Raw genomic sequence first — 23,215 nt, forward strand, 5'->3', positions numbered from 1 at the left:
TTAGCTGAACAGTCTCCAGCCCTATTCTTACAAACTCACACAAGTAACTTATAAAACAAAAAACAAACTTTACTCAGATAGAACGTCCCACTGTTGGGCCTGCTCATGTAAATAAAATTATGCATATGCCTAGGTGTTTCAACTATCTAGTGCTGTGTAATATATAGTATATTTTTTCATTATTTTTAATGCTTTGACACAATGGGACTTTCTGAAACAAATTTATTTGGCATGCTTTATGACTTTACTGCAAAGTCTTGAATACAGGCACTCAACGTGGTTTATTAAAGTCACAAAACAAAAACAAAACAGTTGTGTTCTCCTTTATATGTAGAATACTGATTAGCATGCAGCTCTGAGCTCTTTATGCAGAGGTTTCCTTCCATTGGTGACCCATCACAAACTAACTTCAGAGATCACTTATGTGTCTATTGTAAAATTTATATTAATTTAGTTTTTCACCTTAAGTCTTCCTTTTAGAAATTGCTGAAGGCTTGCACTTTGAACAATAAATAGCTCTCTTAGTAGTGACTTGCCATCTTGTTAGATGTTGGGGAAATGGTAGTTTAATTTTCTTGCGTTGCCATAGTACTTCTTGTTATCCAAAGCTGGTAAAATGTTACTGCTGGTTAACTGAGGCAGGTACTGTAACTAAAGTAGAAATCACAGTTTATACTTTCATAGGAATTTGAAGTAATTTTATGCATTTCATTTTCTAAACGATACTGTAAGCCATTCGAAAACATTTGCACTACATAAAACAGCTATGCACTTTGCACACTTAGCGACCCAGAGAAGATATGCATTTGTTCATGTGATTATACAACTTGCCTTGGAACAGCTCTTCAAAATTTTACTCAACCCATTTATCTTGGGCAAATAATTTATTTGACAGGCAGGTAAAAGACTCGTGTTATCAGTCAGTCACATGGCAAAAGGCAAGGGAGTTGATTTGATCCATGAATTGTTTCTATTGGTCTTAACTTCAGCAGATCTGAGGGAAATTCCCACATCTGAGCCATTCTTTTTGAGGTGACAAATCTGAGGAACTATCCCAGATTGAAGTGTCAGTAGAAGAGGTTTTGGAACAAACAGATAAATTAAACAGTAATTAGTAGGGCTGTCAACAGGGCTGGTGCTTCCATTAGGCGACCCTAGGCGGTCGCCTAGGGCGCCAGGATTCGGGGGGGGTGGCATTTTGTGCGCTCCCCATGGGGCGCACGGGAGTTTCCGGTTCCACTCCCGTCACGCCGCCGAAGGAGAACCTTCTGCTGACGTGCCGCGGAAAACAGCGGCAGGCAATTGAGCAGCTCAATGACTGCCACTGTCGCCTGCAGCATTTCAGTGGAGGGTCCTTCTTCGGCGGCGCGATGGGAGTGGAACCGGAAGCTCCCACGCGCCCCATGGGGAACGCACAAAATGCTGCCCCCCGAATTCTGCCTAGGGCGCCAGAAACTCTGGTGCCGCTCCTGGCTGTCAAGTGATTAAAAAAATTAATTGCGATTAATCGCACTGTTAAACAATAATAGAATACCATTTATGTAAATGTTTTTGTAAGTTTTCTATGTTTTCAAATATATTGATTTCAATTACAACACGGAATACAAAGTGTACAGTGCTCACTTTATTTTTGATTTCAAGTATTTGCACGGTAAAAAAAACAAAAAATCGTATTTTTCAAGTCACCTAATAGAAGTACTGTAGTGCTATCTCTTTATCATGAAAGTTGAATTTACAAATGTAGAATAATGTACAAAAAAACAGCATTCAAAAATAAAAGAATGTAAAATTTTAGAGCCTTCAAGTCCACTCAGTCCTACTTCTTGTTCAGCCAATCGCTCAAACAAGTTTGTTTACATTTGCAGGAGATAATGCTGCCCGCTTCTTGTTTACAATGTCACCTGAAAGTGAGAACAGGCATTCTCATGGCACTGTTGTAGCCGGCTGTAGTGGGGTGGCTGCCCCACTCCTGAGGAACAGGGGTTAAAAGCAGCCCTGGAGAGGTCTGTGGGTGGGAGAAAGCAGCTACTAAGCTGATTGGGGAAGCAGCTGCAGGTGGGACATGCCCTAATCAGGCCACAGCTGGCCCTATAAAAGGCCAGTGAACCAGGTGCTGGCACAGAGACTCTCTCTCACTCCCCCCCCCCCTTTAGAGGGAGAAGGGCCTGGCTGCTGGGCAATGTACCTGGGTACCTAAGGTGGAGCAGGGCTGGGGGAAGGCAGGAGGTGCTGGGGAGGTCTGGCCTGGAAACCCCCCAGGCTGCTGGCCTAGTGCAAGGCCAAAAGGGACGGGTTGCAGAGGGCAGCCCAAAACAGGTAGGCAGAGACAGCAGGTCCAAACCTCCCCTTGCCTATGATGAGTGGCTGATACTGCAGTCTGCCCCAGGGCGTGGGGGCTAGATGGTGATTGGCAGTAGCCCATGACTGAGGCAAGGTGGGGATAGAGGGTTGGGGTTTTCCCCTGGGTGGGGAGACCCTGAGACTGTGGGGATATTGCCAGGGGACAGCACCCCAAAGACAAATGGCACAGGGTCCTGGGAGGGACACGGGGGCCAGTGGCACCAGGACACCGGCCTGCAGAGGGCACTCCAGAGGCTGGAAGGGCTAATTCCTGAGACGACCAGCAGGAGGCGCTGCAGGGATGAGTCGTGCACTGCGACACTGACATCTAAAGATCTTTTTGTGCCAGATGTGCTGAAGATTCATATGTCCCTTTATGCTTCAACCCCATTCCAGGGGACATGCGTCCATGCTGATTACAGGTTCTGCTCGATAACAATCCAAAGCAGTACGGACCCAGGCATGTTCATTTTCGTTATCTGAGTCAGATGCCACCAGCAGAAGGTTGATTTTCCTTTTTTGGTGATTTGGGTTCTGTAGTTTCCGCATCGGAGTGCTGCTCTTTTAAGACTTCTGAACTCATGCTCCACACCTCGTCCCTCTCAGATTTTGGAAGGCACTTCAGATTCTTAAACCTTGGGTTGAGTGCTGTAGCTATCTTTAGAAATCTCACATTGGTACCGTCTTTGCATTTTGTCAAATCTGCAGTGACAGTGTTCTTAAAAATGAATGTGTGCTGGGTCACCATCCAAGACTGATATAACATGAAGTACATGGCAGAATGCGGGTAAAACAGAGGAGGAGACGTGCTATTCTCCCCCTATGGAGTTCAGTCACAAATTTAATTAATGCATTATTTTTTTTAAACGAGCATCATCAGCATGGAAGCATGTCCTCTGGAATGGTGATCAAAGCATGAAGGGCATACAAATGTTTAGCATATCTGGCATGTAAATACCTTGTAATGCTGGCTACAAAAGTGCCATGCAAATGCCTGTTCTCACTTTCTGGTAACACTGTAAATAAGGAGAGGGCAACATTATCTCCTATAAATGTAAAAAAAAAAAAAACCACTTGTTTTTCTTAGTGATTGACTGAACAAGAAGTAGGACTGAGTGGACTTGTAGGCTCTAAAGTTTGTTGTTTTGTTGCTGAGTGCATTTATGAAACAGAAAAATCTACATTTGTAAGTTGCACTTTCACAACAAAGACTGCACTACAGTACTTGTATGAGGTGAACTGAAAAATACTATTTAGCGTTTTTACTGAGCAAATATCTGTAATAAAAAATATACACTTTGATTTCAATTACAACACAGAATACACTATATATGAAAATGTAGAAAAAAATCCAAAATATGTAATACATTTCAATGGGTATTCTACTGTTTAACAGTGCAATTAAAACTGCGATGAATTGCGATAAAAAATTTTTTAGTTAATCACATGAGTTAACTGCGATTAATTGACAGCCCTAGTAATAAGTCACCAGGATTAGATGGTATTCACCCAAGAATTCTGAAGGACTCAAATATGAAATTGAAGAACTACTAAGAGTGGTATATAACCTATCACTTAAACAGATTCTGTACCAGAGGACTGGAGGATAGCTAATATGACACCAGTTTTTAAAAAATGCTCCAGAAGTGATCCTGCCAATTACAGGCCAGTAAGCCTGACTTTAGTACCAGACAAATGGGTTGAAACTGTAGTAAAGAACAGAACAATCAGACACATAGATGAACATGATTTGTTGGGGGAAGAGTCAACACGGCTTTTTTAAAGGGAAATCATGCTTCACCAATCTACTAGAATTCTTTGAGGGAGTCAACAAACATGTCCACAAGAGTGATCCAGTGGATATAGCGTGTTTGGACTTTAAGAAGGTCCCTCACCAAATGCTCTAAGCAAAGTAAGCAAGTCATGGGATAAGAGGGAGAATCCTCTTATGGATCAGTAACTGGTTAAAAGACAGGAAATAAAGGGTTGGAATAAATGGTCAGTTCTCAGAATGGAAAGAGGTAAATAGGGGTATCCCCCAGGGATCTGTACTGAGACCAGTGCTGTTCAACATATTCACAAGTGATCTGAAAAAGTGGTAAACGGTGAGGAAGAAAAATTTCCAGACTATACAAAAATAATCAAGATAGTTAATTCCAAAGAAGACTGAATAGTTACAATGGGATCTCACAAAACTGGGTGACTGGGCAACAAATTGTTGATAAATGCAAAATAATGCACATTAGAAAAAATAATTTCAACTATACATACAAAATGATGGGATCTAAGTTAGCCGTAACCACTCAAGAAAGATCTTGAAGTCACTGTGAATCGTTCTCTGAAAACATCTGCTCACTGGGCAGCGGCAGTCAAAAAAGCGACTAGAATGTTAGGCACCATAAGGAAAGGAATAGGTAACAAAACAGAAAATATTATAATGCCATGCTATAAATCCATGGTACATCCACACCTTGAATATCGCATGCAGATCTGGTTGCCCCATCTCAAAAAAATACAGTACAAATGGAAGAGATACTGAGAAGGGCAACAAAAATGTTTAAAGGTGTGGAACAGCTTTGATATGAGGAGAGATTAGAAAGACTGGGACTTTTCAATTTGGAAAAGAGATGACTAAGGGGGGATATGACAGAGGTCTACAAAATCATGACTGGTGTAGTGAAAGTAAATAAGGAAGTTTATTTACTCCTTCACATAACACAAGAATCAGGTGTCACCTAATGAAATGAATAGGCAGCAAGTTAAAAACAAACAAAAGCAGGTATTTCCTCACACAATTCACAGTCAACCTGTGACACTAGTTGCCAGGGGATGTTGTGAAGGCCAAAACTATAATGGAGTTCAAAAGAGAATTAGATACATAAATGAAGGATCGGTCTATCAATGGCTATTAGCCAAAATGGTCAGGGATGCAACCCTATGCTCTGAGTGTCCCTAGCCTCCGACTGCCAGAAGCTGGAAGTGGATGACAGGGAATTATTCTATGATTGCCCTGTTCTGTTCATTCCTTCTGGATCATCTGGCATTGGTCACTGTCGGAAGACAGGCTACTGGGCCAGGTGGACCATTGGTGTGACCCAGTCTGGCTGTTTCAGTGTTCCAGTGGAATGCAGCTGTTGTGGAAGGTCAGAAGGAAAAATGAACTCACAGATGGCTAGTGCAAATCCCTTGGAGGACTGAGAGCATCAATTTTAGAGACTTTGGGCTGGACTGTGTTTCAACAGGAAGCCAGTGTAGAGATCAGAACCCCTGGGTGATGTGTTCATGGCACCCTGTCTTGCCAAGCAGAGAGGTGGCTGCAGTTGGTACATCAGAGCTTATTCAGGGTGTGCAGTTTTATTGGCCAAGTGAAGCAAAGATCCTGACATTTGGCGTGACAGCATCTCTCTTTGTGTGTCTCTATTGCAAGACCTTTTGAATTCCAAAATGTCAGCGAATGGTCTAGGCACCAAGGGGCAGAACACTAGTGATTTTGGTAAAAATCAGAAACTGGAAGGAGGAAAGGGAAGGGAGGGGTGACACAGAGCCCGGCACCTGGTTAGTAGAGCCAGCAGTTTCAATCATCTCTGCAATTGTCTATAGAGTGACAAGCCCAGCTGATGGCAGCTCTTACACCTACCAGCATTACCACCATCCCCATCTCAGCTCTGCCTGTCCTCCCAGTACAGTTTAAAATGCTGACACCGTGAATGACTTATCTCCCAGGCAGAAAGAAAAGAAATGAGTATGATGGTTGGGAGGGCACAGAGCCTCTGTTCCAGGGGTGGGAATAGATTCAGGGAGTCCCTGAAATAGAGGAGGGTGGGAGGGTGGCACACAGGGAGCTTGTGGGGGAGGGATGCAAGGAGTCCCTGAGTTGTGCAAAGAGTGTAGCCTACAGAAGCAAGAGAGCATGAGCTAGTCCGAATCGAATAACTAATCATGACAGCGTTCTGTCAGGCATCTTCATTTCTAACTGGCTCTGGCTAATTACACTTGTCTCCTGTTCACCCCCCGTGTCTCAATGAAGATTTGGCCTAAAGTTCAGATTGCATTGGGCTGGCTTGTTAGCAAGGCAGTTAATTGTCTTCTTGGGTTACAAGTCAGCCACCCATTTCTGCAGCCCACTGCTGGTCTGATCTGGGGATCCTCATCTCCCCGAAAACTGCAGGTGTAAGAACTCCAACTCCACCTAGGGTGACCAGATGTCCCGATTTTATAGGGACAGTCCTGATTTTTGGGTATTTTTCTTATATATGCTCCTATTACCCCCCACCCTGTCCCGATTTTTCACATTTGCTGTCTGGTCACCCTAACTCCACCTGCGGGAAGCTACAAAAGGGAAACAGGCTCCTACACGAGGCTATGGGACATTGAACACTATGAAGTAAGTCTTACCCCTGGCACGTGCTTTCGAGTTGTCCGAGTTGGTTTCCGAGCGGCTTTTTCATGCTCCCTTCCCAAATCTGCTTCTCTCATGCTGTCAAAGTATGGATGTTGCAGTAACTGTTCACATGTGAGCCTCTCAGCGGGGTCCATATGAAGGCAGCCCTAGGAAAACGTCATACAGCTAAGGATGACACAGGTAGTTGTTTTGTGTACAGTGGCATTAAAACATTACAGATGTTAAAAGCAGCTGGTTTTAATGAACATTTGTGGGCTCTGGGTTTTTTTTAAATGGATCCTTGGAGTCTGGGTTTTCCAGGGTTAAGAGTCAACACAGAATTCCCCAAGCCATGTCACACACGCAGGTGGCTAACAGTGAATTATCCTTCTCTTGGATACTCTGTACTTCGCCACAGACAGTGCTTCGCTTACCTTCATTAGTCCTAGCGCAGTATATGAAATGTTAGGGAATTTCAATTCTAGTGGCTCCTGGGGGAAAAAAAAGTATATTATTATCAGGGTGTCATCACGAACATGCTTTCCATACCACATGATTAGGGCCCTACCAAATCCATGGTCCATTTCAGTCAATTTCATATTCATAGGATTTAAAAAATCATAAATGTCATGATTTCAGCTATTTAAATCTGAAATTTCACAGTGTTGTAATTGTAGGGGTCCTGACCCAAAAAGGAGTGGGGCGGGTCGCAAGGTAGGGGGGGTTGCGGTACTACTAACCTTACTTCTGTGCTGCTGCTGGTGATGGCGCTGCCTTCAGAGCTGGATAGCTGGAGAGTGGCAGCGGTTGGCCTCAGGATCCCAGCTCTGAAGGCAGAGCCGCGGCCAGCAGCAGCGCAGAAGTACGGATGGCATAGTACGGTATTGTTACCCTTAGTTCCGCATTGCTGCCTGCGGAGCTGGGCCCTTAGTCAGCAGCCGCCCCTCTCCAGCCACCCAGCTCTGAAGGGAGACCAGATTTCACAGCCTGTAATGCATTTTTTATAGCCATGAATTCGGTAGGGCCCTACACGTGACGCATTCATCATCTCTTTTCACTTCCAACTCAGCCCATTTCACAATCAACAGCATTTTAAAGCTACTTGAGTACACAGTCACTGAATGAACACACAGTGATTGAATAATGATTTGCTTATTGTTCTGTTTGCTCCCGGTACCCACATTTTTCTGCAGTCATGGCTCATGGTGATCTGAATCCAGTATATCCAGTGTTAGATAAACCAAAAGGAATTTTATAGAGGCTTAAAGACAAGGAACAACAAAATAACAAAAGACTGTGAGGGTTAAGCCATGAGGAAATATTAAAGTAATTCTACACGTATTGATCATACAACAATAACTAAGGTGGAATAAGAACCATCTGCAAGTATCAGATGCAAGTAAACACCAAGAAGAGGAATTGTTCAGAGGTCTGAGTGAGTCAGATTAGGGGTGAGAGGATAAAAATGATCAAAGGAAAGTTTAAACTGATCAACCAAACAAGCCATGACTGAGGTAAAGTCTCCCAGTGGATATGGCAAGAGGCTTCTTTGGGTCATTTAACACTGGACTGGACAGACTTTCAAGTACATACCACAGGGAATGAGCCCAAACAAGCAGAGAGAGGGACAAGCAGAGCTGGTAACAGGGGCTTTTCCATCTCTGGTTTCTGTTGGCCTGACCCTACAAAGCAGAGTTCTGCAACCCAACCCTGATGGGACCCGACTGCAAGCACCAGGTTGGGTTCGGGTTGTCTCAGAAAACAACCTGACCCTCTCGGGCTTGGGCCAGGTCGGCTTCCCTCCTCCTGCCTGTGGGGTCAGCACAGTAGCAGCTGCGTACCCTGCTCCCGCCAGCCTCCGCCACCTCACCATACTGCACACCATGCAAGGTGAGCGTGCCAAGGAGTCGGGGCACCTCTTGCTTGGCAATGCGCACACAGCGCAGCAGAGGGCAGCAGCTGGCAGGAGCGGGACACGCAGCTAGGGGTGCCGCCAACCCCATGGGCAGGACATGGCAACAACACTGACTCAAGTTTGGGGGAAGAGCCAGAGCTGGGTCAGAAAATGACTTGGCCCTCTTGGGCCCACGTTGGGTGGGCTTGGGTCCGGTCGGGCTTAAAAATTAAGCCCACGCCGACCTCTCCTACAAAAGATTCATGCTCAGGAGTTGAATGGCACTGCTCACATGCTTAAAGTGAAGCAAGTGCCTCAGTTTTTGCAGGATTGGGGCCTACGATGTGTCTGCGTTGGGCGTTTGTTGTGTCCAACAGCAATGACCGCCTCGGTGTAGCGCTTTTCATGCGGAATACCGACTGGCCAGGATGAATGGCTTTTAGCGGTGCCGCAGGCCAGCCGTTCCTTCCATCAGGTCATTAATCCCTAGGAAATGCCCTGAATCTCAATCAGTTATCACTTAATTGTAGCCCTACACGCTGCTCTGTGAGCAACAGCCTAACTATACGCCCCAGGAGAGTCAAAGCAAGAACATTTCTCTGTCCAGAATACAACCACCTCATTTGCATAGCATACACATTGCTGATTAACGTTGGACTCAAGGAAGTTTGTAGGGCACTTACCTTGTTCTCTGGATCTGGAATTTGCACCCCACTGAAGAACTGATTAGTGCTGAATACTTGCTGATGCCTGGGAATAAGATCCCCTTTAATCAAAAATAAAAAGCCAAGTCAGGTGAATTAGATGTTTTACTAGCCCACGTCTTACAAGCTTATCCTGTAGCAAGGCTGAAACTACACTAGAGAAGATTTTTAAATAGATATCCTGGTATCAAGAGAACTAATACAATATTCACTTACAAAAACTAATCATCTTGACTTCACTGATTAAAAGTCCTGATCACTTTTAAAACGATCACTGTGTTGCAATAAATTGGCTAGTTCATGCTACTCTACTAGATGGAATCAGAACTGTTCAACTGTGTGTCCTTGGCCCTATACTACTAATAGCTAATGGTGATTCTCTTGTAGCAGAAGTAATAGGAGCCTGTGCTTTTGGAGCAGGAGATCCAACTTCAATCTCCACTGCTACCACCAGGGTCTGAATTTCCATGCTTTGTGCATAGCGACAATCATGCAATGGTTATATTTCTAATATTTATTTCTCAATATTAACACCCGGTTAGTTTTCCTTCACTGTTTGGCAATTTACATCATGCTGGCAAATTGTGAGTCCCACCGCAGCCTAAAAGACACCTCACTACAGCAGCAAGGAGCATACCGTGTAAGAGCAAAGGCATGCCCACTTTTCACAGAAATAACACTGTTCCAGTTCAGCATCATTACTGGTATCACTGGCCTGGTAGTATTCTAAAGGACAATTCGTTGGTTGGTTGAATATAAACACAGATGCGTGTCCAAGTGTGAGAGCTAGAGGGTGCTGCATGAACAGCTGTGAGATCAGGCTGCAGGACTCGAAAGCCAAGCCATGCTATCCCAATGTGTTTACGGTGTACGGGGCACTCTAACACAAGGGGACACCAGAGGTGCTGGATATACATTTATTAAGAAAACAAATCAACAAGTAGCTCCCCTGCTCAAATCTAAGCAGATGGAACAGCCCACTGGTGTAATGAATGACTGGCAAGAGCTACTGTTTGTTTTGGGCTTTACTGCAGCGTTGGCGTAGGCCAGGCTTTGTTCACCACGGGGGCTAGAAAGGTTCTGCCAGCCCAGTGCTCAGATGAATGCTGTGTTTCAACACTTTCAAAGACAGGGGCTTTGCTCATGCTGTTCCTGACAATGGGCCCTTCCTTTGTGAACACTGGAAGGGGGACAGGCTAGGGAAGACGGCCACTCTCTTATTCAAATTTGATTGTATATTTATAACCTTCCTCTTGGATAGCCCTGAGCAGACAGTCATTGGGCAAGAATGGGCTGAAATGCAGTAACAGGCATATGTTAAGGCCAGGCTCTCCCCAAGCGGGTTTCATAAGCCCTGTCTGCAGCCCTTGGGCTTATGAAAGAGCAGCTGGGATTGATGACGTTCAAATCAAATCACTAACCCAGGGTTAACGTAGTAGTGAAACCACCGTGAGAACATAGCTTTGATCAAGTAGCTCTCACTGCAAATCATTCCTTACCCTGTCTTCTTTCCATAGCCTAGATCAAAAGGAAAATCTTTCCGAGCCGAAAGCCCATTCTTACAATACAGTGTAATTTCCCTAAAGCTTAAGGAGGAGCGTTCCAGAGACTAGCAATCAAACCACGACTATGATTGGTTTCACCTATATTGCAGAATACATATTTTATCTATAAAAGGAATGAATGGACTTTTACATGATTTTCTAAGTTACTCAGTAAGAAAATATGAATCTTGAGCTGTCCAAGAATCACATATGAAAAAGCAGATTTGTTTTCCCCTGGAGCTGAGAATCTACTCCATCGATTACACACCAATGTGAAACAAAAGCAGTAAGAGCTGGTTAATTCCCACCTAAAAGTTTTAGGTTCCCCCCATGACACACACTGATCTAGTAAAATCCCCAATTCTAAATCCAAACCAGACTAATGATGCCTTTGTCGCTAAGCAATCGACAGCTGGGAGAATCTCAATCTTCCACTGCTTGCAGTGTCTTCCTCTGGGTATTCTGACCCCTCTAAAAAATACGTTTTACTGAGACTTCTCCCTAACTGTAATTAGCCAAGTCCAATTAGTCCTTACACAGAGGCACAGAGCTTGCCACAGCTGCTGGGAAATACTGTAGCTGTTTCAGATCTTCATGCAGTCTGGACGGGATGATGAAAACAAGGGAGAGATTCACATTTTCCAGAAAATTTGTAGTGCAGAAGGAATACTTTTTTTTTTTAAATATAAATTTTAAAAGGCTTCTATAAAAAAGGCTTTCCCTGGATAAAAATAAAGAATCGGAAGGATGGCAAAGGTTATGGCTACCGCAGACGCAGCTCAAGGGAGAGCAGGGGGGGGTCCAGGGAACAGACACCAAAATAACTATGGCTCACATCAAACTGCAGCAACACCCACTTATCACAGGGTCTGCACAGGTTTCAGCCTCTCGCCCTGTGCTGAGGCTGGTAAAATAAGAGTTCTCACACCTTTTTCTGGTGTTTCACCCTTGTGCTTTACTTTACTGTGCAGTCCCCTTTATCCCCCACCAGTTATCCCCTTTCCAGGGTCTCCTGGCCCTTGAGGTGTCCTTCCTGTGGTGAGGAGACAGAGCCGTAGCCTCCTGACTGAGTTTGGTTCAAGGCTTTTATAGGCCTCCCAGCCTTCAGCCCAGCTGTCGCTGCTTAGCTCAGTCTATTGCAGTGAGCCAGCCCTCGTTAGGCCCTGCAGCTGGGCTCCCTGCTGCTGCTTTGCATCTCTGCCCCTGGCCTCTCTGCCTGAAAGCAGGGCTTAGCCAGCATTTCAGCAGGGCAGTCAAGGGGTTTCACCCCTGCCCTGCCCCACCATCAAAGGAAATGGACTCTCAGTCAGGTCCACGGTGCTCAGATACCATGGTGATGGGCACGCTTACAAATCTACATGGACTAGAACAAAGGGAGTCTTCCCAGGGGCACTGGACGAGACAAGACACAGTGGCATGAGGCCTGTTCTAAACTTGGGGGAATGGCAGTGTGAGGGGTCCTTGGAAGTCCAAGAGACTAGAGAGGAGAGAGGGAGATAAGGCCTTAAGCAAATAATTCACAACAAATAATCTGCCTCATTTCACCTTTTTATTCCTGTTTGGGAAGAGATGGCGAAATTCTCAGCTCTACTCGTTCCAAGTCAGGCCCAAGTTTCACCCGAAAATACGGTTCTGCCGATGGCTAGTGAAGCGCTCCCTGCAGGCTGCAGCACTAGTCATTTACATAAATCGCACAGTACTGTTCCTGTCCCCAAAACCAGACCACGTAGCTAACTGAACGTTGCACTCTAAGGGGCAGATCCTGCAGCAGGCTCCACACAGGATGTGGAAGCCCTCTATACCAACATTCCACACAAAGATGGACTACGAGCCACCAGGAACAGTATCCCCGATAACGTCACGGCAAACCTGGAGGCTGAACTTTGTGACTTTGTCCTCACCCACAACTATTTCACATTTGGGGACAATATATGCCTTCAAGTCAGCGGCACTGCTATGGGTACCCGCATGGCCCCACAGTATGCCAACATCTTTATGGCTGACTTAGAACAACGCTTCCTTAGCTCTCGTCCCCCAACGCCCCTACTCTACTTGCGCTACATTGACGACATCATCATCATCTGAACCCACGGAAAAGAAGCCTTTGAGGAATTCCACCATGATTTCAACAATTTCCATCCCACCATCAGCCTGGACCAGTCCACACAAGCGGTCCATTTCCTTGACACTACTGTGTAATAAGCTATGATCACATAAATACCACCCTATACCGGAAACCTACTGATCGCTATACTTACCTACATGCCTCCAACTTCCATCCAGGACACACCACACAATCCATTGTCTACAGCCAAGCTCTAAGATACAACTGCATTTGTTCCAATCCCTCAGACATAGACAAACGCCTACAAGATCTCTATCAAGTGTTCTTAAAACTACAATACTCACCATCTGAAGTGAAAAAACAGATTGACAGAGCCAGAAGAGTACCCAGAAGCCACCTACTATCGGACAGGCCCAACAAAGAAAATAACAGAATGCCACTAGCCATCACCTTCAGCTCCCAACTAAAACCTCTCTAGCGCATCAATGATCTACAACCTATCCTGAAAGATGATCTCTCCTCTCACAGATCTTGGGTGACAGACCAGTCCTCACTTACAGACAGCCCCCAACCTGAAGCAAATACGCACCAGCAACCACACATCACACAACAAAAACACTAACCCAGGAACCTATCCTTGCAACAAAGCCCGATGCCAACTCTGTGCACATATTGTGACAGGGTCAGGCCAGATGGCTACAAGAGAGTGGTCGAAGGTAGATACATTAGCTCCAGGTTAAGCAGGTCCCTTTTCCCTGGGTAAGATAACAGGGACTATTCCAGAACACTCAGGAACTTTCTAGAATTAATTAAGGCTAATCAGGACACCTAAAATTAATTAAGGCTAATCAGGACACCTGGTATAAAAAGGCTCTCACTCCAGTTAGTGAGGTGTGCGTAAGGAGCTGGGAGTGAGAGGGTGTGCTGCTGGAGGACTGAGGAGTACAAGCGTTAGCAGACATCAGGAGAAAGGTCCTGTGGTGAGGACAAAGAAGGTGTTGGGAGGAGGCCATGGGGAAGTAGCCCAGGGAGTTGTAGCTGTTGTATAGCTGTTTCAGAAGGCACTCTAGACAGCTGCAGTCCACAAGGCCCTGGGCTGGAACCTGGGACAGAGGGTGGGCCTGGGTTCCCCCGAAAACCTCCCAACTCCTGATCCAACACACGAAGATCTCTGAGGCCAGCAAAATCCACCAATAAGCGCAGGACCCACCAAGGTAGAGGAGGAACTTTATCACAATATCTTTTCAAGTGACACCATCATAGGACCTAATCACATCAGCCACACCATCAGGGGCTCGTTCACCTGCACGTGATATATTCCATCATGTGCCAGCAATGCCCCTCTGCCATGTACATTGGCCAAACTGGACAGTCTCTACGCACAAGAATAAATGGGCACAAATCAGACATCAGGAATCATAACGTTCAAAAACCAGTAGGAGAACACTGCAACCTCTCTGGTCACTCAGTAACAGACTTAAAGGTGGCAATTTTGCAACAGAAAAGCTTCAAAAACAGACTCCAACGAGAAACTGCTGAACTTGAATTAATATGCAAACTAGATACCATCAATTTAGGCTTGAATAGAGACTGGGAATGGCTGAGCCATTACACACATTGAATCTATTTCCCCATGTTAAGTATCCTCACACCTTCTTGTCAAACTGTCTGAAATGGGCCATCTTGATTATCACTACAAATGTTTTTTCTCTCCTGCTGATAACAGCTCATCTTACTTAATTAGCCTCTTAGAGTTGGTAGGGAAACTTCCACCTTTTCATGTTCTCTGTATGTGTATATAGCTCCTCACTATATGTTCCAGTCTATGCATCCAATGAAGTGGGCTGTAGCCCACGAAAGCTTATGCTCAAATAAATGTGTTAGTCTCTAAGGTGCCACAAGTCCTCCTGTTCTTTTTGAGTCAGAATTGGCTTTCTTCTGGTTTTTCCACTATTCACTTAACTCATTCAAAACCACCACCACCTCCGTATCCCCAGCCCATGGAAGTGTCCTAGAACGACTTAGCAATTGGGTGACCAACTTAAATCCTGGAGAGAGACTGCAGGAGCCCCTTGGCAACACCTGCTACCTTGAGTGTATGTTCTTGCAAACACATGCATGGGGACAGGGCCCATTCCCAAGGAATGCTGGGTAAACCTCACTGCCACTGAAGTCAACAGGAATACAAGGGACCCTAGTAACATTCTTCTTCTTCTGAGGGTCACCCGTGCTCCTATTCACTCCAGTGGGAGTTGTGGGGATCAGGCCCATCATGATCAAGGCAGAGCTAGACAGCTGAAAAGTTATTTACATTCTCTTTATTGCATACACATTGCTGCTGTTCGGTTGGGACTCTAAAGTGCAATTTACTGCCAAAGCTTGGGACGTCTAAGTGTGTTTGCACAGTGATTATTGTGCTGTACTCCGATATAACATTTCCTGCTGTGACTCAAAACAAACCAGTAACCATTGCATTAAGGTGAAATAGAGCAGCACAACGGGAGGACGAGTCTGATCTGGGCTCTGAACTGATAATCGGAGGCTTTCCTAATATACAAGTGTTGGTCAGATTCTGATCTGCATAATAATCAGGTATGTCTGATACTTGCACTGTTTCCATTATTGGTTAAACAGGATGATTAGAGAGGAACATGGCTGAAAGCTCACTGCACGGGGACAACTTACCCAAGGTTCTCCTGATTAGGTACAGCTGGTCCACATCTGATTTTCCAGGCCACAAGGGGACACCTGACAACAACTCTGCAAAGACGCAGCCTATTGCCCAGACATCCACAGGAGGGCCATATTGAGTATCTCCTACAAGTAACTCAGGAGAACGGTACCATCTGGTAGCCACATAGTCTGTGTAATAATCACTAGGTCCAGCTAGATTGTGGTCAGGAAGGATAGAAATAAATAGAAATCTGGGATCAGAATTATTATTATTAAAGGAAGGGTAACAAGCATGCTGCTTACCATCTCTCTCAGACATTGCTACAGTCCTGAAAGTCATCCTGGCAGCACAGCGAGGTAGAAACCAACATGGGTTACTGCACTTACTCAGAACCCAACTTGGCAATGCTCATGAGCTGGTGCGATCAAAACAATAGTGTCCTGAAATCAGGCTACGCACCACTCCTCCGAGAGGGCGCTGCCAGTTCTCAGCTCTCAACCCCCAGGTCGCTTGTCTGGAGAAACGGGCAAACCAAAGGGTCACAAGATCTTTTAAATTATTATTATTGTGGGACAATCAAAGCCACCGTTCCCAGGGTGAGACCCTTTTGCAAACCAGGGCCCCTCCTGCGATAACAAGACTCTGCCTTAAGTGGAGGTTCTCTGTGGAAACAAACACCGCAAGAGGGTTTTCGTGTGTGTGTGGGTATCCCGAAGACAAAACGTGCCCGTCACAGGGCAGCACTGGCTCGTCAGGCGGAAAAGGTTAGTTCCCTTGCGACTCAACAGCTGACCCCAACTGGGCTCCAAAGAGGACACCGGCCCCAGGCAAGAGGCCCCGGAAGGAAGTCAGGAGGGGCAGGTGAGCGCTGCCTGAGGAGGACAGGAGACCCAGGGAGAAACTGTACCGGCTCTTCACTGCTGCTCCCGAGAGCCATTGGGAAGAGCCAGCAGTTGGTGGTGGGACCTGGCCAGAGCTGGGGATCCCCTGCCGTGTTACAGGACAGCTCGTGCAAAGGCCTGTGGGAAGAAAGGGAAGAACCAGCCTGACTAGGAAAAGCTGAGCCGAAAACAAGAGGGCTGGTGCTGGAGAGTGGATACCGGGAGCCAGGGCAGAGAGGCCTGGGTGAGTGTAGCCTTGTTTTGCTGGGGAAGGTTTGAGAGGAATTGCTTTTACTCTGAGGGATCTGTGGATCTTGGAACTTTATATGAATGAAACGGCTTGAATTTTCTGCATGAGAGAAAAAAGAACAGAAGTACTTGTGGCACCTTAGAGGCTAACAAATTTATTTGAGCATAAGCTTTCGTGGGCTACAGCCCACTTCATCAGATGCATGCAGTGGAAAATACAGTAGGAAGACATATATATACACACACACACAGAACATGAAACAATGGGGGTTACCATACATACTCTAAGGAGAGTGATCAGTTAAGGTGAGCTATTATCAGCAGGAGAGAAAAACTTTTTCTAGTGGTAATGAAAACGGTCCATTTCCAGCAATTGACACGAAGGTGTGAGGAACTTGGGGGGGGGGAGGGATAAACATGGGGAAATAGTTTTAATTTGTGCAATCACCCATCCACTCCCAGTCTTTATTCAAACCTAATTTAATGGTGTCCAGTTTACAAATTAATTCCAGTTCAGCAATCTCTCATTGGAGTCTGTTTTTGACGTTTTTTTCCATTTTCCACTGCATGCATCCAGTGAAGTGGGCTGTAGCCCATGAAAGCTTATGCTGAAATAAATGTGTTAGTCTCTAAGGTGCCACAAGTACTCCTGTTCTTTTTGCGGATACAGACTAACACGGCTGCCACTCTGAAACCTGCATGAGAGAATATTCCTTTGCATGGGTTGTCTCGCGGGGAACGGAGGCAAGTGCACTTGTTGTGCCACAGCCTGCCACCGGAGGGCGTTCCAGGCAGGACTGCCCTCAGACAGAGTCCTTAATAGAATGTAAATAGCAGGTCAAACACTCTGTGTTTTAAACACACACACTACATGGAAGAAGTTACCTGCACTTACTTAGGATGCGAGCAAATCCAAAGTCACAAAGTTTAATGACCGCATGCTTAGTTATTAGGATGTTTTCTGGCTTCACATCCCGATGTATGCACTGGAAACACAAACAAGTCAATTAGGAGCAAGTATCTAAATCTGGAACAGGTTAATTCTGCCACATTCCCATTGCTGAGCGCTTCATAGGCTTTAAGCTGACACGTATCGTTAACAGAAGACGAAGAGACTCCTTAACTGTTAAAGCAGCATCCTGCCGGGTCCTACAATAACCTGGTCTGTCACTTCACACTTGGGATAAGACACTACGCATGTCCCCAATTTCAGCAGCATAGTCCTGCATCGCTCCGACAACCCCAATCGACTCAAGTGGCCCGGTGTGAAATAATGGAGCGGCGTGATGGACATTCACAGAGCTTTTTACATGTGCAGGGTTTACTGTGCCGACTAGCACCAAATACAACCCATCAGTTTAATGGTGGAGGGATGAAAGCAAGAGAGAGAAAGAGACTAAACAACACATTCTGCAAGCCAGCTGGGCAGGCTGCCAGGTTCCTGTGGCTCGATCTTACGTGGCTCTACTAGTGGAAACAAAATGCTTGCTCCAAAGAGGTCTCTCTCCCACCTTTTAAATCAGCCCTCGGCAGATCAAGAAAAAAGAAGACGCTACCAGCTACGCTCACAATAAGAAGCACCTCTGATAAGCAACTCTCCCACTTTACCTCCTCATACGCAGCCTGGTTAAAGCATGGCTTAGGTTTCCGTACAATTTTTATTCAGCCTAACACTACGATCCACCTCCCGAAAGCAGAGGTTAGCTGGTCCCTTAGCACATGTCACTTTTGTAACTTTTCACTAGGGAGGCCCTAGAAAGACTTTCACTGAATCCAGTAGGTGCTGAATCAGGCCTTGAACTACTAGCTATCGGCTCTGTTCTCGGCACTTGGCTGCGATCGGTGACAGTTCTCACAGAAGGACACGCTGCTACAAGCGATTGTTTAGGCGGGAAGCTCACCTGAAGTTGTTAGTATAAAATCACTCTGACAACGAACCTCAGGAATCTAAATCATGAACAAAATATTCAGGAGCTTGTAGCAATGCTAAAGGTGGGTGTTTTCTAGAGAAAGATGACAACAATCTTGATGACTCTCCAGCACAGAGTACAGCAGACCTGGGAGACTGTAACAGAATCTGTACCCACTTCAAAGCCAACACTCTGAGATACGGCGCCAGTGTTTATGGGACTTACATTGTGTTTATGGCAAAAGTTGACAGCTTGGAAGGTCTGCCAAGTTATGCTCTTCACGAGATGCTCTGGGACCCTGTTTTAAAAAAGCACAAGGAGTAAATTTATTTTTAAATGAAACCAGGAGAAAGGAGTTAAACTTAAATGCCAGGAACTTGAATGCCATCTACAGCCAAAGCGATCAGGAAGAACAGATCCCCCAACACAACACTTTGGGACCATTTACACTACAGACTTCACTTAATAGAGACAAGTTACAAGAAATACAGATTTAATCCTCAGCCTACCCACCCTATAATTAAAGGAACCCGGAGAAACGTCCATCCACCTTACTGACAACGGAGGCTTTTTCTATCTGTTGCTTGTCTGCTCTCCCCACATTTTTATGCTGCAGCCAGAAACTCTATATGAAACCCTTTCTAGCATGTAAACCTCTTTTCTAAGGTGATGTTTCAAATACAGGTGTTAAGTCTGTAGCAGCTTTGAGGTCTGTCCTGAAGGGCACTATGTACTTTCCAGCGCTATTCCAAGCGCCAAACAGATTCGGACGAGCGCTGAGGGGCCTGGCGATTTCAGTTTACAATGACAAGACACGAAGATTTACGCCGGCTGAGCCCGATCCAAGGTTTTTGGTGCCATTCACATCTAGCCGACATTGCGTCTGCCCCCTGGCAACCAAACACTGATGCGGTCTGGCTACTGGCGCCTCCTGTCCTGTCCTGTCATGTCCTGCACCATTAACTCTTCTGACATCCTATGAACAATGCCAACGGCCGGTCTACACCGGCTCTCCCCTGCCAGTGCCGGAGACAGCGAGACAGATCACAACACTGAGGCCACCTCTGACTTGTGATACCCTCAGCTCACTAGGTCACCAACACCAAGAGAGTGAAAGCTGAGCAAATGAGAGAGGAAGGGTTTGCTCTGTTCCCTCCCATCTGTTTAACTTCAATGGCTAACCAACATTTTAGAAAGGGGACATCTTTGTTAAAGATTCAGCTCCCGCCTCCCCCAGTTATGGGATGCGACAGTTCGTAATACGCATCCTCAGACATTCACGAGGTCCCCCAGCCACACCAGGCAGGGCAGAGCTGACAGTCCTGAGGTTTCAAAGGCCCAACACAAGCGTTTTATGCCTTTCAAGCCTTTTTCATCCATCCTAAAGAAGCCAAAAAAAGAGGGGGAACATGCCCAATTTTGCACAAATCCTTTGCATGTCACCTTTCCGGCTCTCCTGCCAATGCTGCTGTATCAGGGCTAGAGTGGTGCTCAGGAAACGGTCTCAGAATGACATTACATAGAGTGCTGCCCTCCGACTGCACTACGAGCTGACATCACGTTAACATTTGGCAGAGTTATAATTAACGAAAAACAGGGTCTTAACAGGTAATGCCAGGCAGCTTCAGTGAGAGGCAGTGCCACCAGCCCTGCCTGCAACGGCAATGGGACATGCAAGTGTGAGATGTTGTTTGTTAATTCTTGTTTCCTTCTGCATAAACCCTTCGCTATTACAAATAACTGTTCCCTTTATACTCCTGCTCTAGGTCAACTGAAGCTTCAGCTCAGATTCCTGGAAACGTCCATAAAAAGTATTTTCTAGTGAACAAACACTAAGGAACTCAGCAGTGACAAATCATCTCATTATTTTCAGTGCTGGCTATTTTGAAAAGCGTTACATTGTTCTGGATGATTCACGGCCTTAGAGAGTTTAAGGGCAGAAGGGACCAATAAATCATCTAGTCTCACCTCCTGGATACCACACAGCCCTGAAATGTCACCCTGTTACCCTGTGTATTGAGCCCACTCACTTGTGTTTGGCTAATGCAGGTCATCCAGAAAGGCATCAAGTCTGGACTTCGAGACACCAGGGGATGGAGAATCCACCACCTCCCTTGGTAGCTTGTTCCAGGGGTTAATCGCCCTCATGGTTAAAAAGTTGTGCCTTATTTCAAACTTGAATGTGTCTGGATTTAATGTCCAGCTACTGGTTCCTGTGCTGCCATGCTCCGCTAGAATAAAAAGCCCTTAGTATGAGGTATTTCCCCCTGTGAAGGGACGGATACATTCTAATCAAGTCACCTCCCAACCTCCTTTTGGTAAACTCGACAGACTGGACTCTCAGTCCGTCACTGCGAGGCGTTTGCTCCCGCTTTCAAATAGTGTCTGTGGCTCTTCTCGGCGCCCTCTCCAATTTTTCAATATCCTTTCAAAACCGAGGACACTGTTTCCCTAGTGTCGGTCTCACCGATGCCACGTGCAGAGGTAACGTCACCTCCCCCGCCCCTTTGTACACCCCAGGATCACATGAGCCCTTTTTGCCACATCACCACGCGGGGAGCTCACCAGGAGCTGCCCGTCTGCTATGACCCCGAAATCCTTTCCAGAGTCACTGCTTCCCACGACAGTCCCCCATGCTGTAGGCTGGTTGGATCATTAGCTTTCCCGGCCTGACTCGGGTACTGACGGGCAGTGTGATGTGAAGGCTGATCCATGCCCCCTAATTTATTTAAAATATTAGCACTATCCAGTATCGAAGCACATGTTAATCCATTTAACCTGTGCTTTATTGATAGTGGATAGTGCTAATTTTTAATCAGAACGGTGCGTGGTCCTAAGTTGAGTCTATTACATGAATGTATTTACTTTTATCTATCAAACCTGTAATCTCCTTAAAGAAGGAAATCAGGTTCAACAAGACCGATTTTCAATAAAACCACGTTGACTGGCATTAATTATATTCCCATCCTTGAATCCTTTACTAATGAGGAGATGTGTATGAGTGTTGATTTGTATTGCGGCATGAGTCCCAATCAGAGAGCCGGGCTCCACTGTGCGAGGCCCTGAACGCACAGAGAACAGTTTCGATTAGCTCCAGTCAGGATCCAGGCTCCATTGTGCTAAGTGTGGTTCGAACACATACCTGCGTTCTGTACAAACCCAGCCCCCGCTCTCAGGAGAACTGTCCGTTCAGAGTAACAAGACCAAGATTATTCTAATTAGAGCAGCCGATCTATTTAGTTCAAACTGGAGTTGTTGGAATGAAGAGACATTGAACGTCAGGTGTGTTCCCTGACGGGGGCTGCGCATCCCATTTCCTGACTCCAAGTTCACAGACTCTAGGCAGCGAGCTAGGGAAGCTGCTGCCTAGCTTACAAACCTTATCTCCCATCAGCACGTCCAATTCTTCTGAGGAAGCTACTCGCCCAGGAGAACAACAGCTCTTGTTCCGACAACCCCTCAATCAATTAGCTTCCCACCAACCAGTCATCTAACGTAAGGCCTGCCAAGTGATTTCTAAACTTACGCTGAGCATTTCCATAGCACCAAATCGCCAGGAGTAACTCACGGTCATACATCGTTCATATCACGTCACAAACCAGACAGACACCAGAACGGAGAATGTTTTCTTCCCTCTGTACACACCACTCCTGTTTTGCACAAATGGCTGCTTGAAGGGAAGTGCTGAGAGCTCTGGGGGCAGGAACATAAACACAGTGGCGCATGCATGGTACATGCCAGGGTAACTCTCTGCCAAAGCCGTGCCTGATTCTGTTTGTCTGGAGAGCGAGCCAGACCGCAGAAAGCCATGAGTTCTGCCTGACCGACCATGCCTGTCACATTATTAATGACCGTGCATGGGTTGGGTAACTGGCCTCACAGGCTACAGATTGAGCCGAGTCCACGTGTCCTGCTCAGTAGAACTGGGGAAGTCAGGAGAAGAGACAATAGCGAAACCGCTGCAAGTTCTCACAGTCCAGTCTAAGCAATCAACAGGAGCCCAGCAGGGACAGGCTAGAGGGAGATTTTATGGGACCCAGCCAAAGTAAAGTTGAGCGCAATCACCTGGGCCAGAGATTATTTTAATCTCTAAACAGGAAATGGATGCTGGGTTTATCACAGGAGCTGGAGTGAATATAGCCCCGGACAGCAAAGCCCCCTAGACTCTCTAGTCAACCACAGACAGGCAGCAGTGCAGGCTTCCCTCCCCCGAGCTCAAACCCAGACCCAGAGCGTCCACCTTAGTGAGGGATGGTAGAGAGCATTTCAGGCCGACGCTCACTCAGCATCAGACTGGCTGACAATCCAGGCCAGCCTGAGCTATTATTTCTTCTCATCTAATCGGTGTGGCTGCAGGCCAAACTCTTCTCCCCATAGCGGGACACACACGAAATAATGCTGACAGGCGGCCGGAAAGGTGGGCTTTGCAGGGTGGCTGATGGACACCTGTCTGGTAGGAAGCCAGCAGCCATTGCACTTCATGAACCACCCACAGCTCATCACAAGCAATCATGGAGATGGACGTGGACTGCGACTACTGCTGCAGGCTCTCGGGCTGCCTGCTGCTCTCCGG

At 46.2% G+C, this 23,215-nt stretch overlaps 1 protein-coding gene across 2 annotated transcripts in view; it reads right to left on the minus strand.

Moving 5' to 3' along the window:
* Positions 1-204: 204 nt before the first annotated feature.
* The window catches only part of CDKL1 (cyclin dependent kinase like 1), a 35,942-nt gene continuing 12,931 nt past the window's right edge, over positions 205-23,215 (minus strand). Inside the window, exons 3-9 of one of the 2 annotated variants that reach the window (XM_039536609.1) lie at positions 18,868-18,940; positions 17,628-17,718; positions 15,614-15,814; positions 9,299-9,381; positions 7,156-7,212; positions 6,736-6,888; positions 205-651 (exon numbers count right to left, since the gene is read on the minus strand). In XM_039536609.1, coding sequence (XP_039392543.1) covers positions 544-651; positions 6,736-6,888; positions 7,156-7,212; positions 9,299-9,381; positions 15,614-15,814; positions 17,628-17,718; positions 18,868-18,940 — 766 coding nt within the window. In that variant the 3' untranslated portion in view covers positions 205-543. The remainder of the gene's footprint in view (positions 652-6,735; positions 6,889-7,155; positions 7,213-9,298; positions 9,382-15,613; positions 15,815-17,627; positions 17,719-18,867; positions 18,941-23,215) is intronic. The other variant, XM_039536610.1, reaches the window with a different exon arrangement.

This window comes from Mauremys reevesii, linkage group 4 (genome assembly GCF_016161935.1).
Source record: "Mauremys reevesii isolate NIE-2019 linkage group 4, ASM1616193v1, whole genome shotgun sequence".
NCBI lineage: Eukaryota > Metazoa > Chordata > Testudines > Geoemydidae > Mauremys > Mauremys reevesii.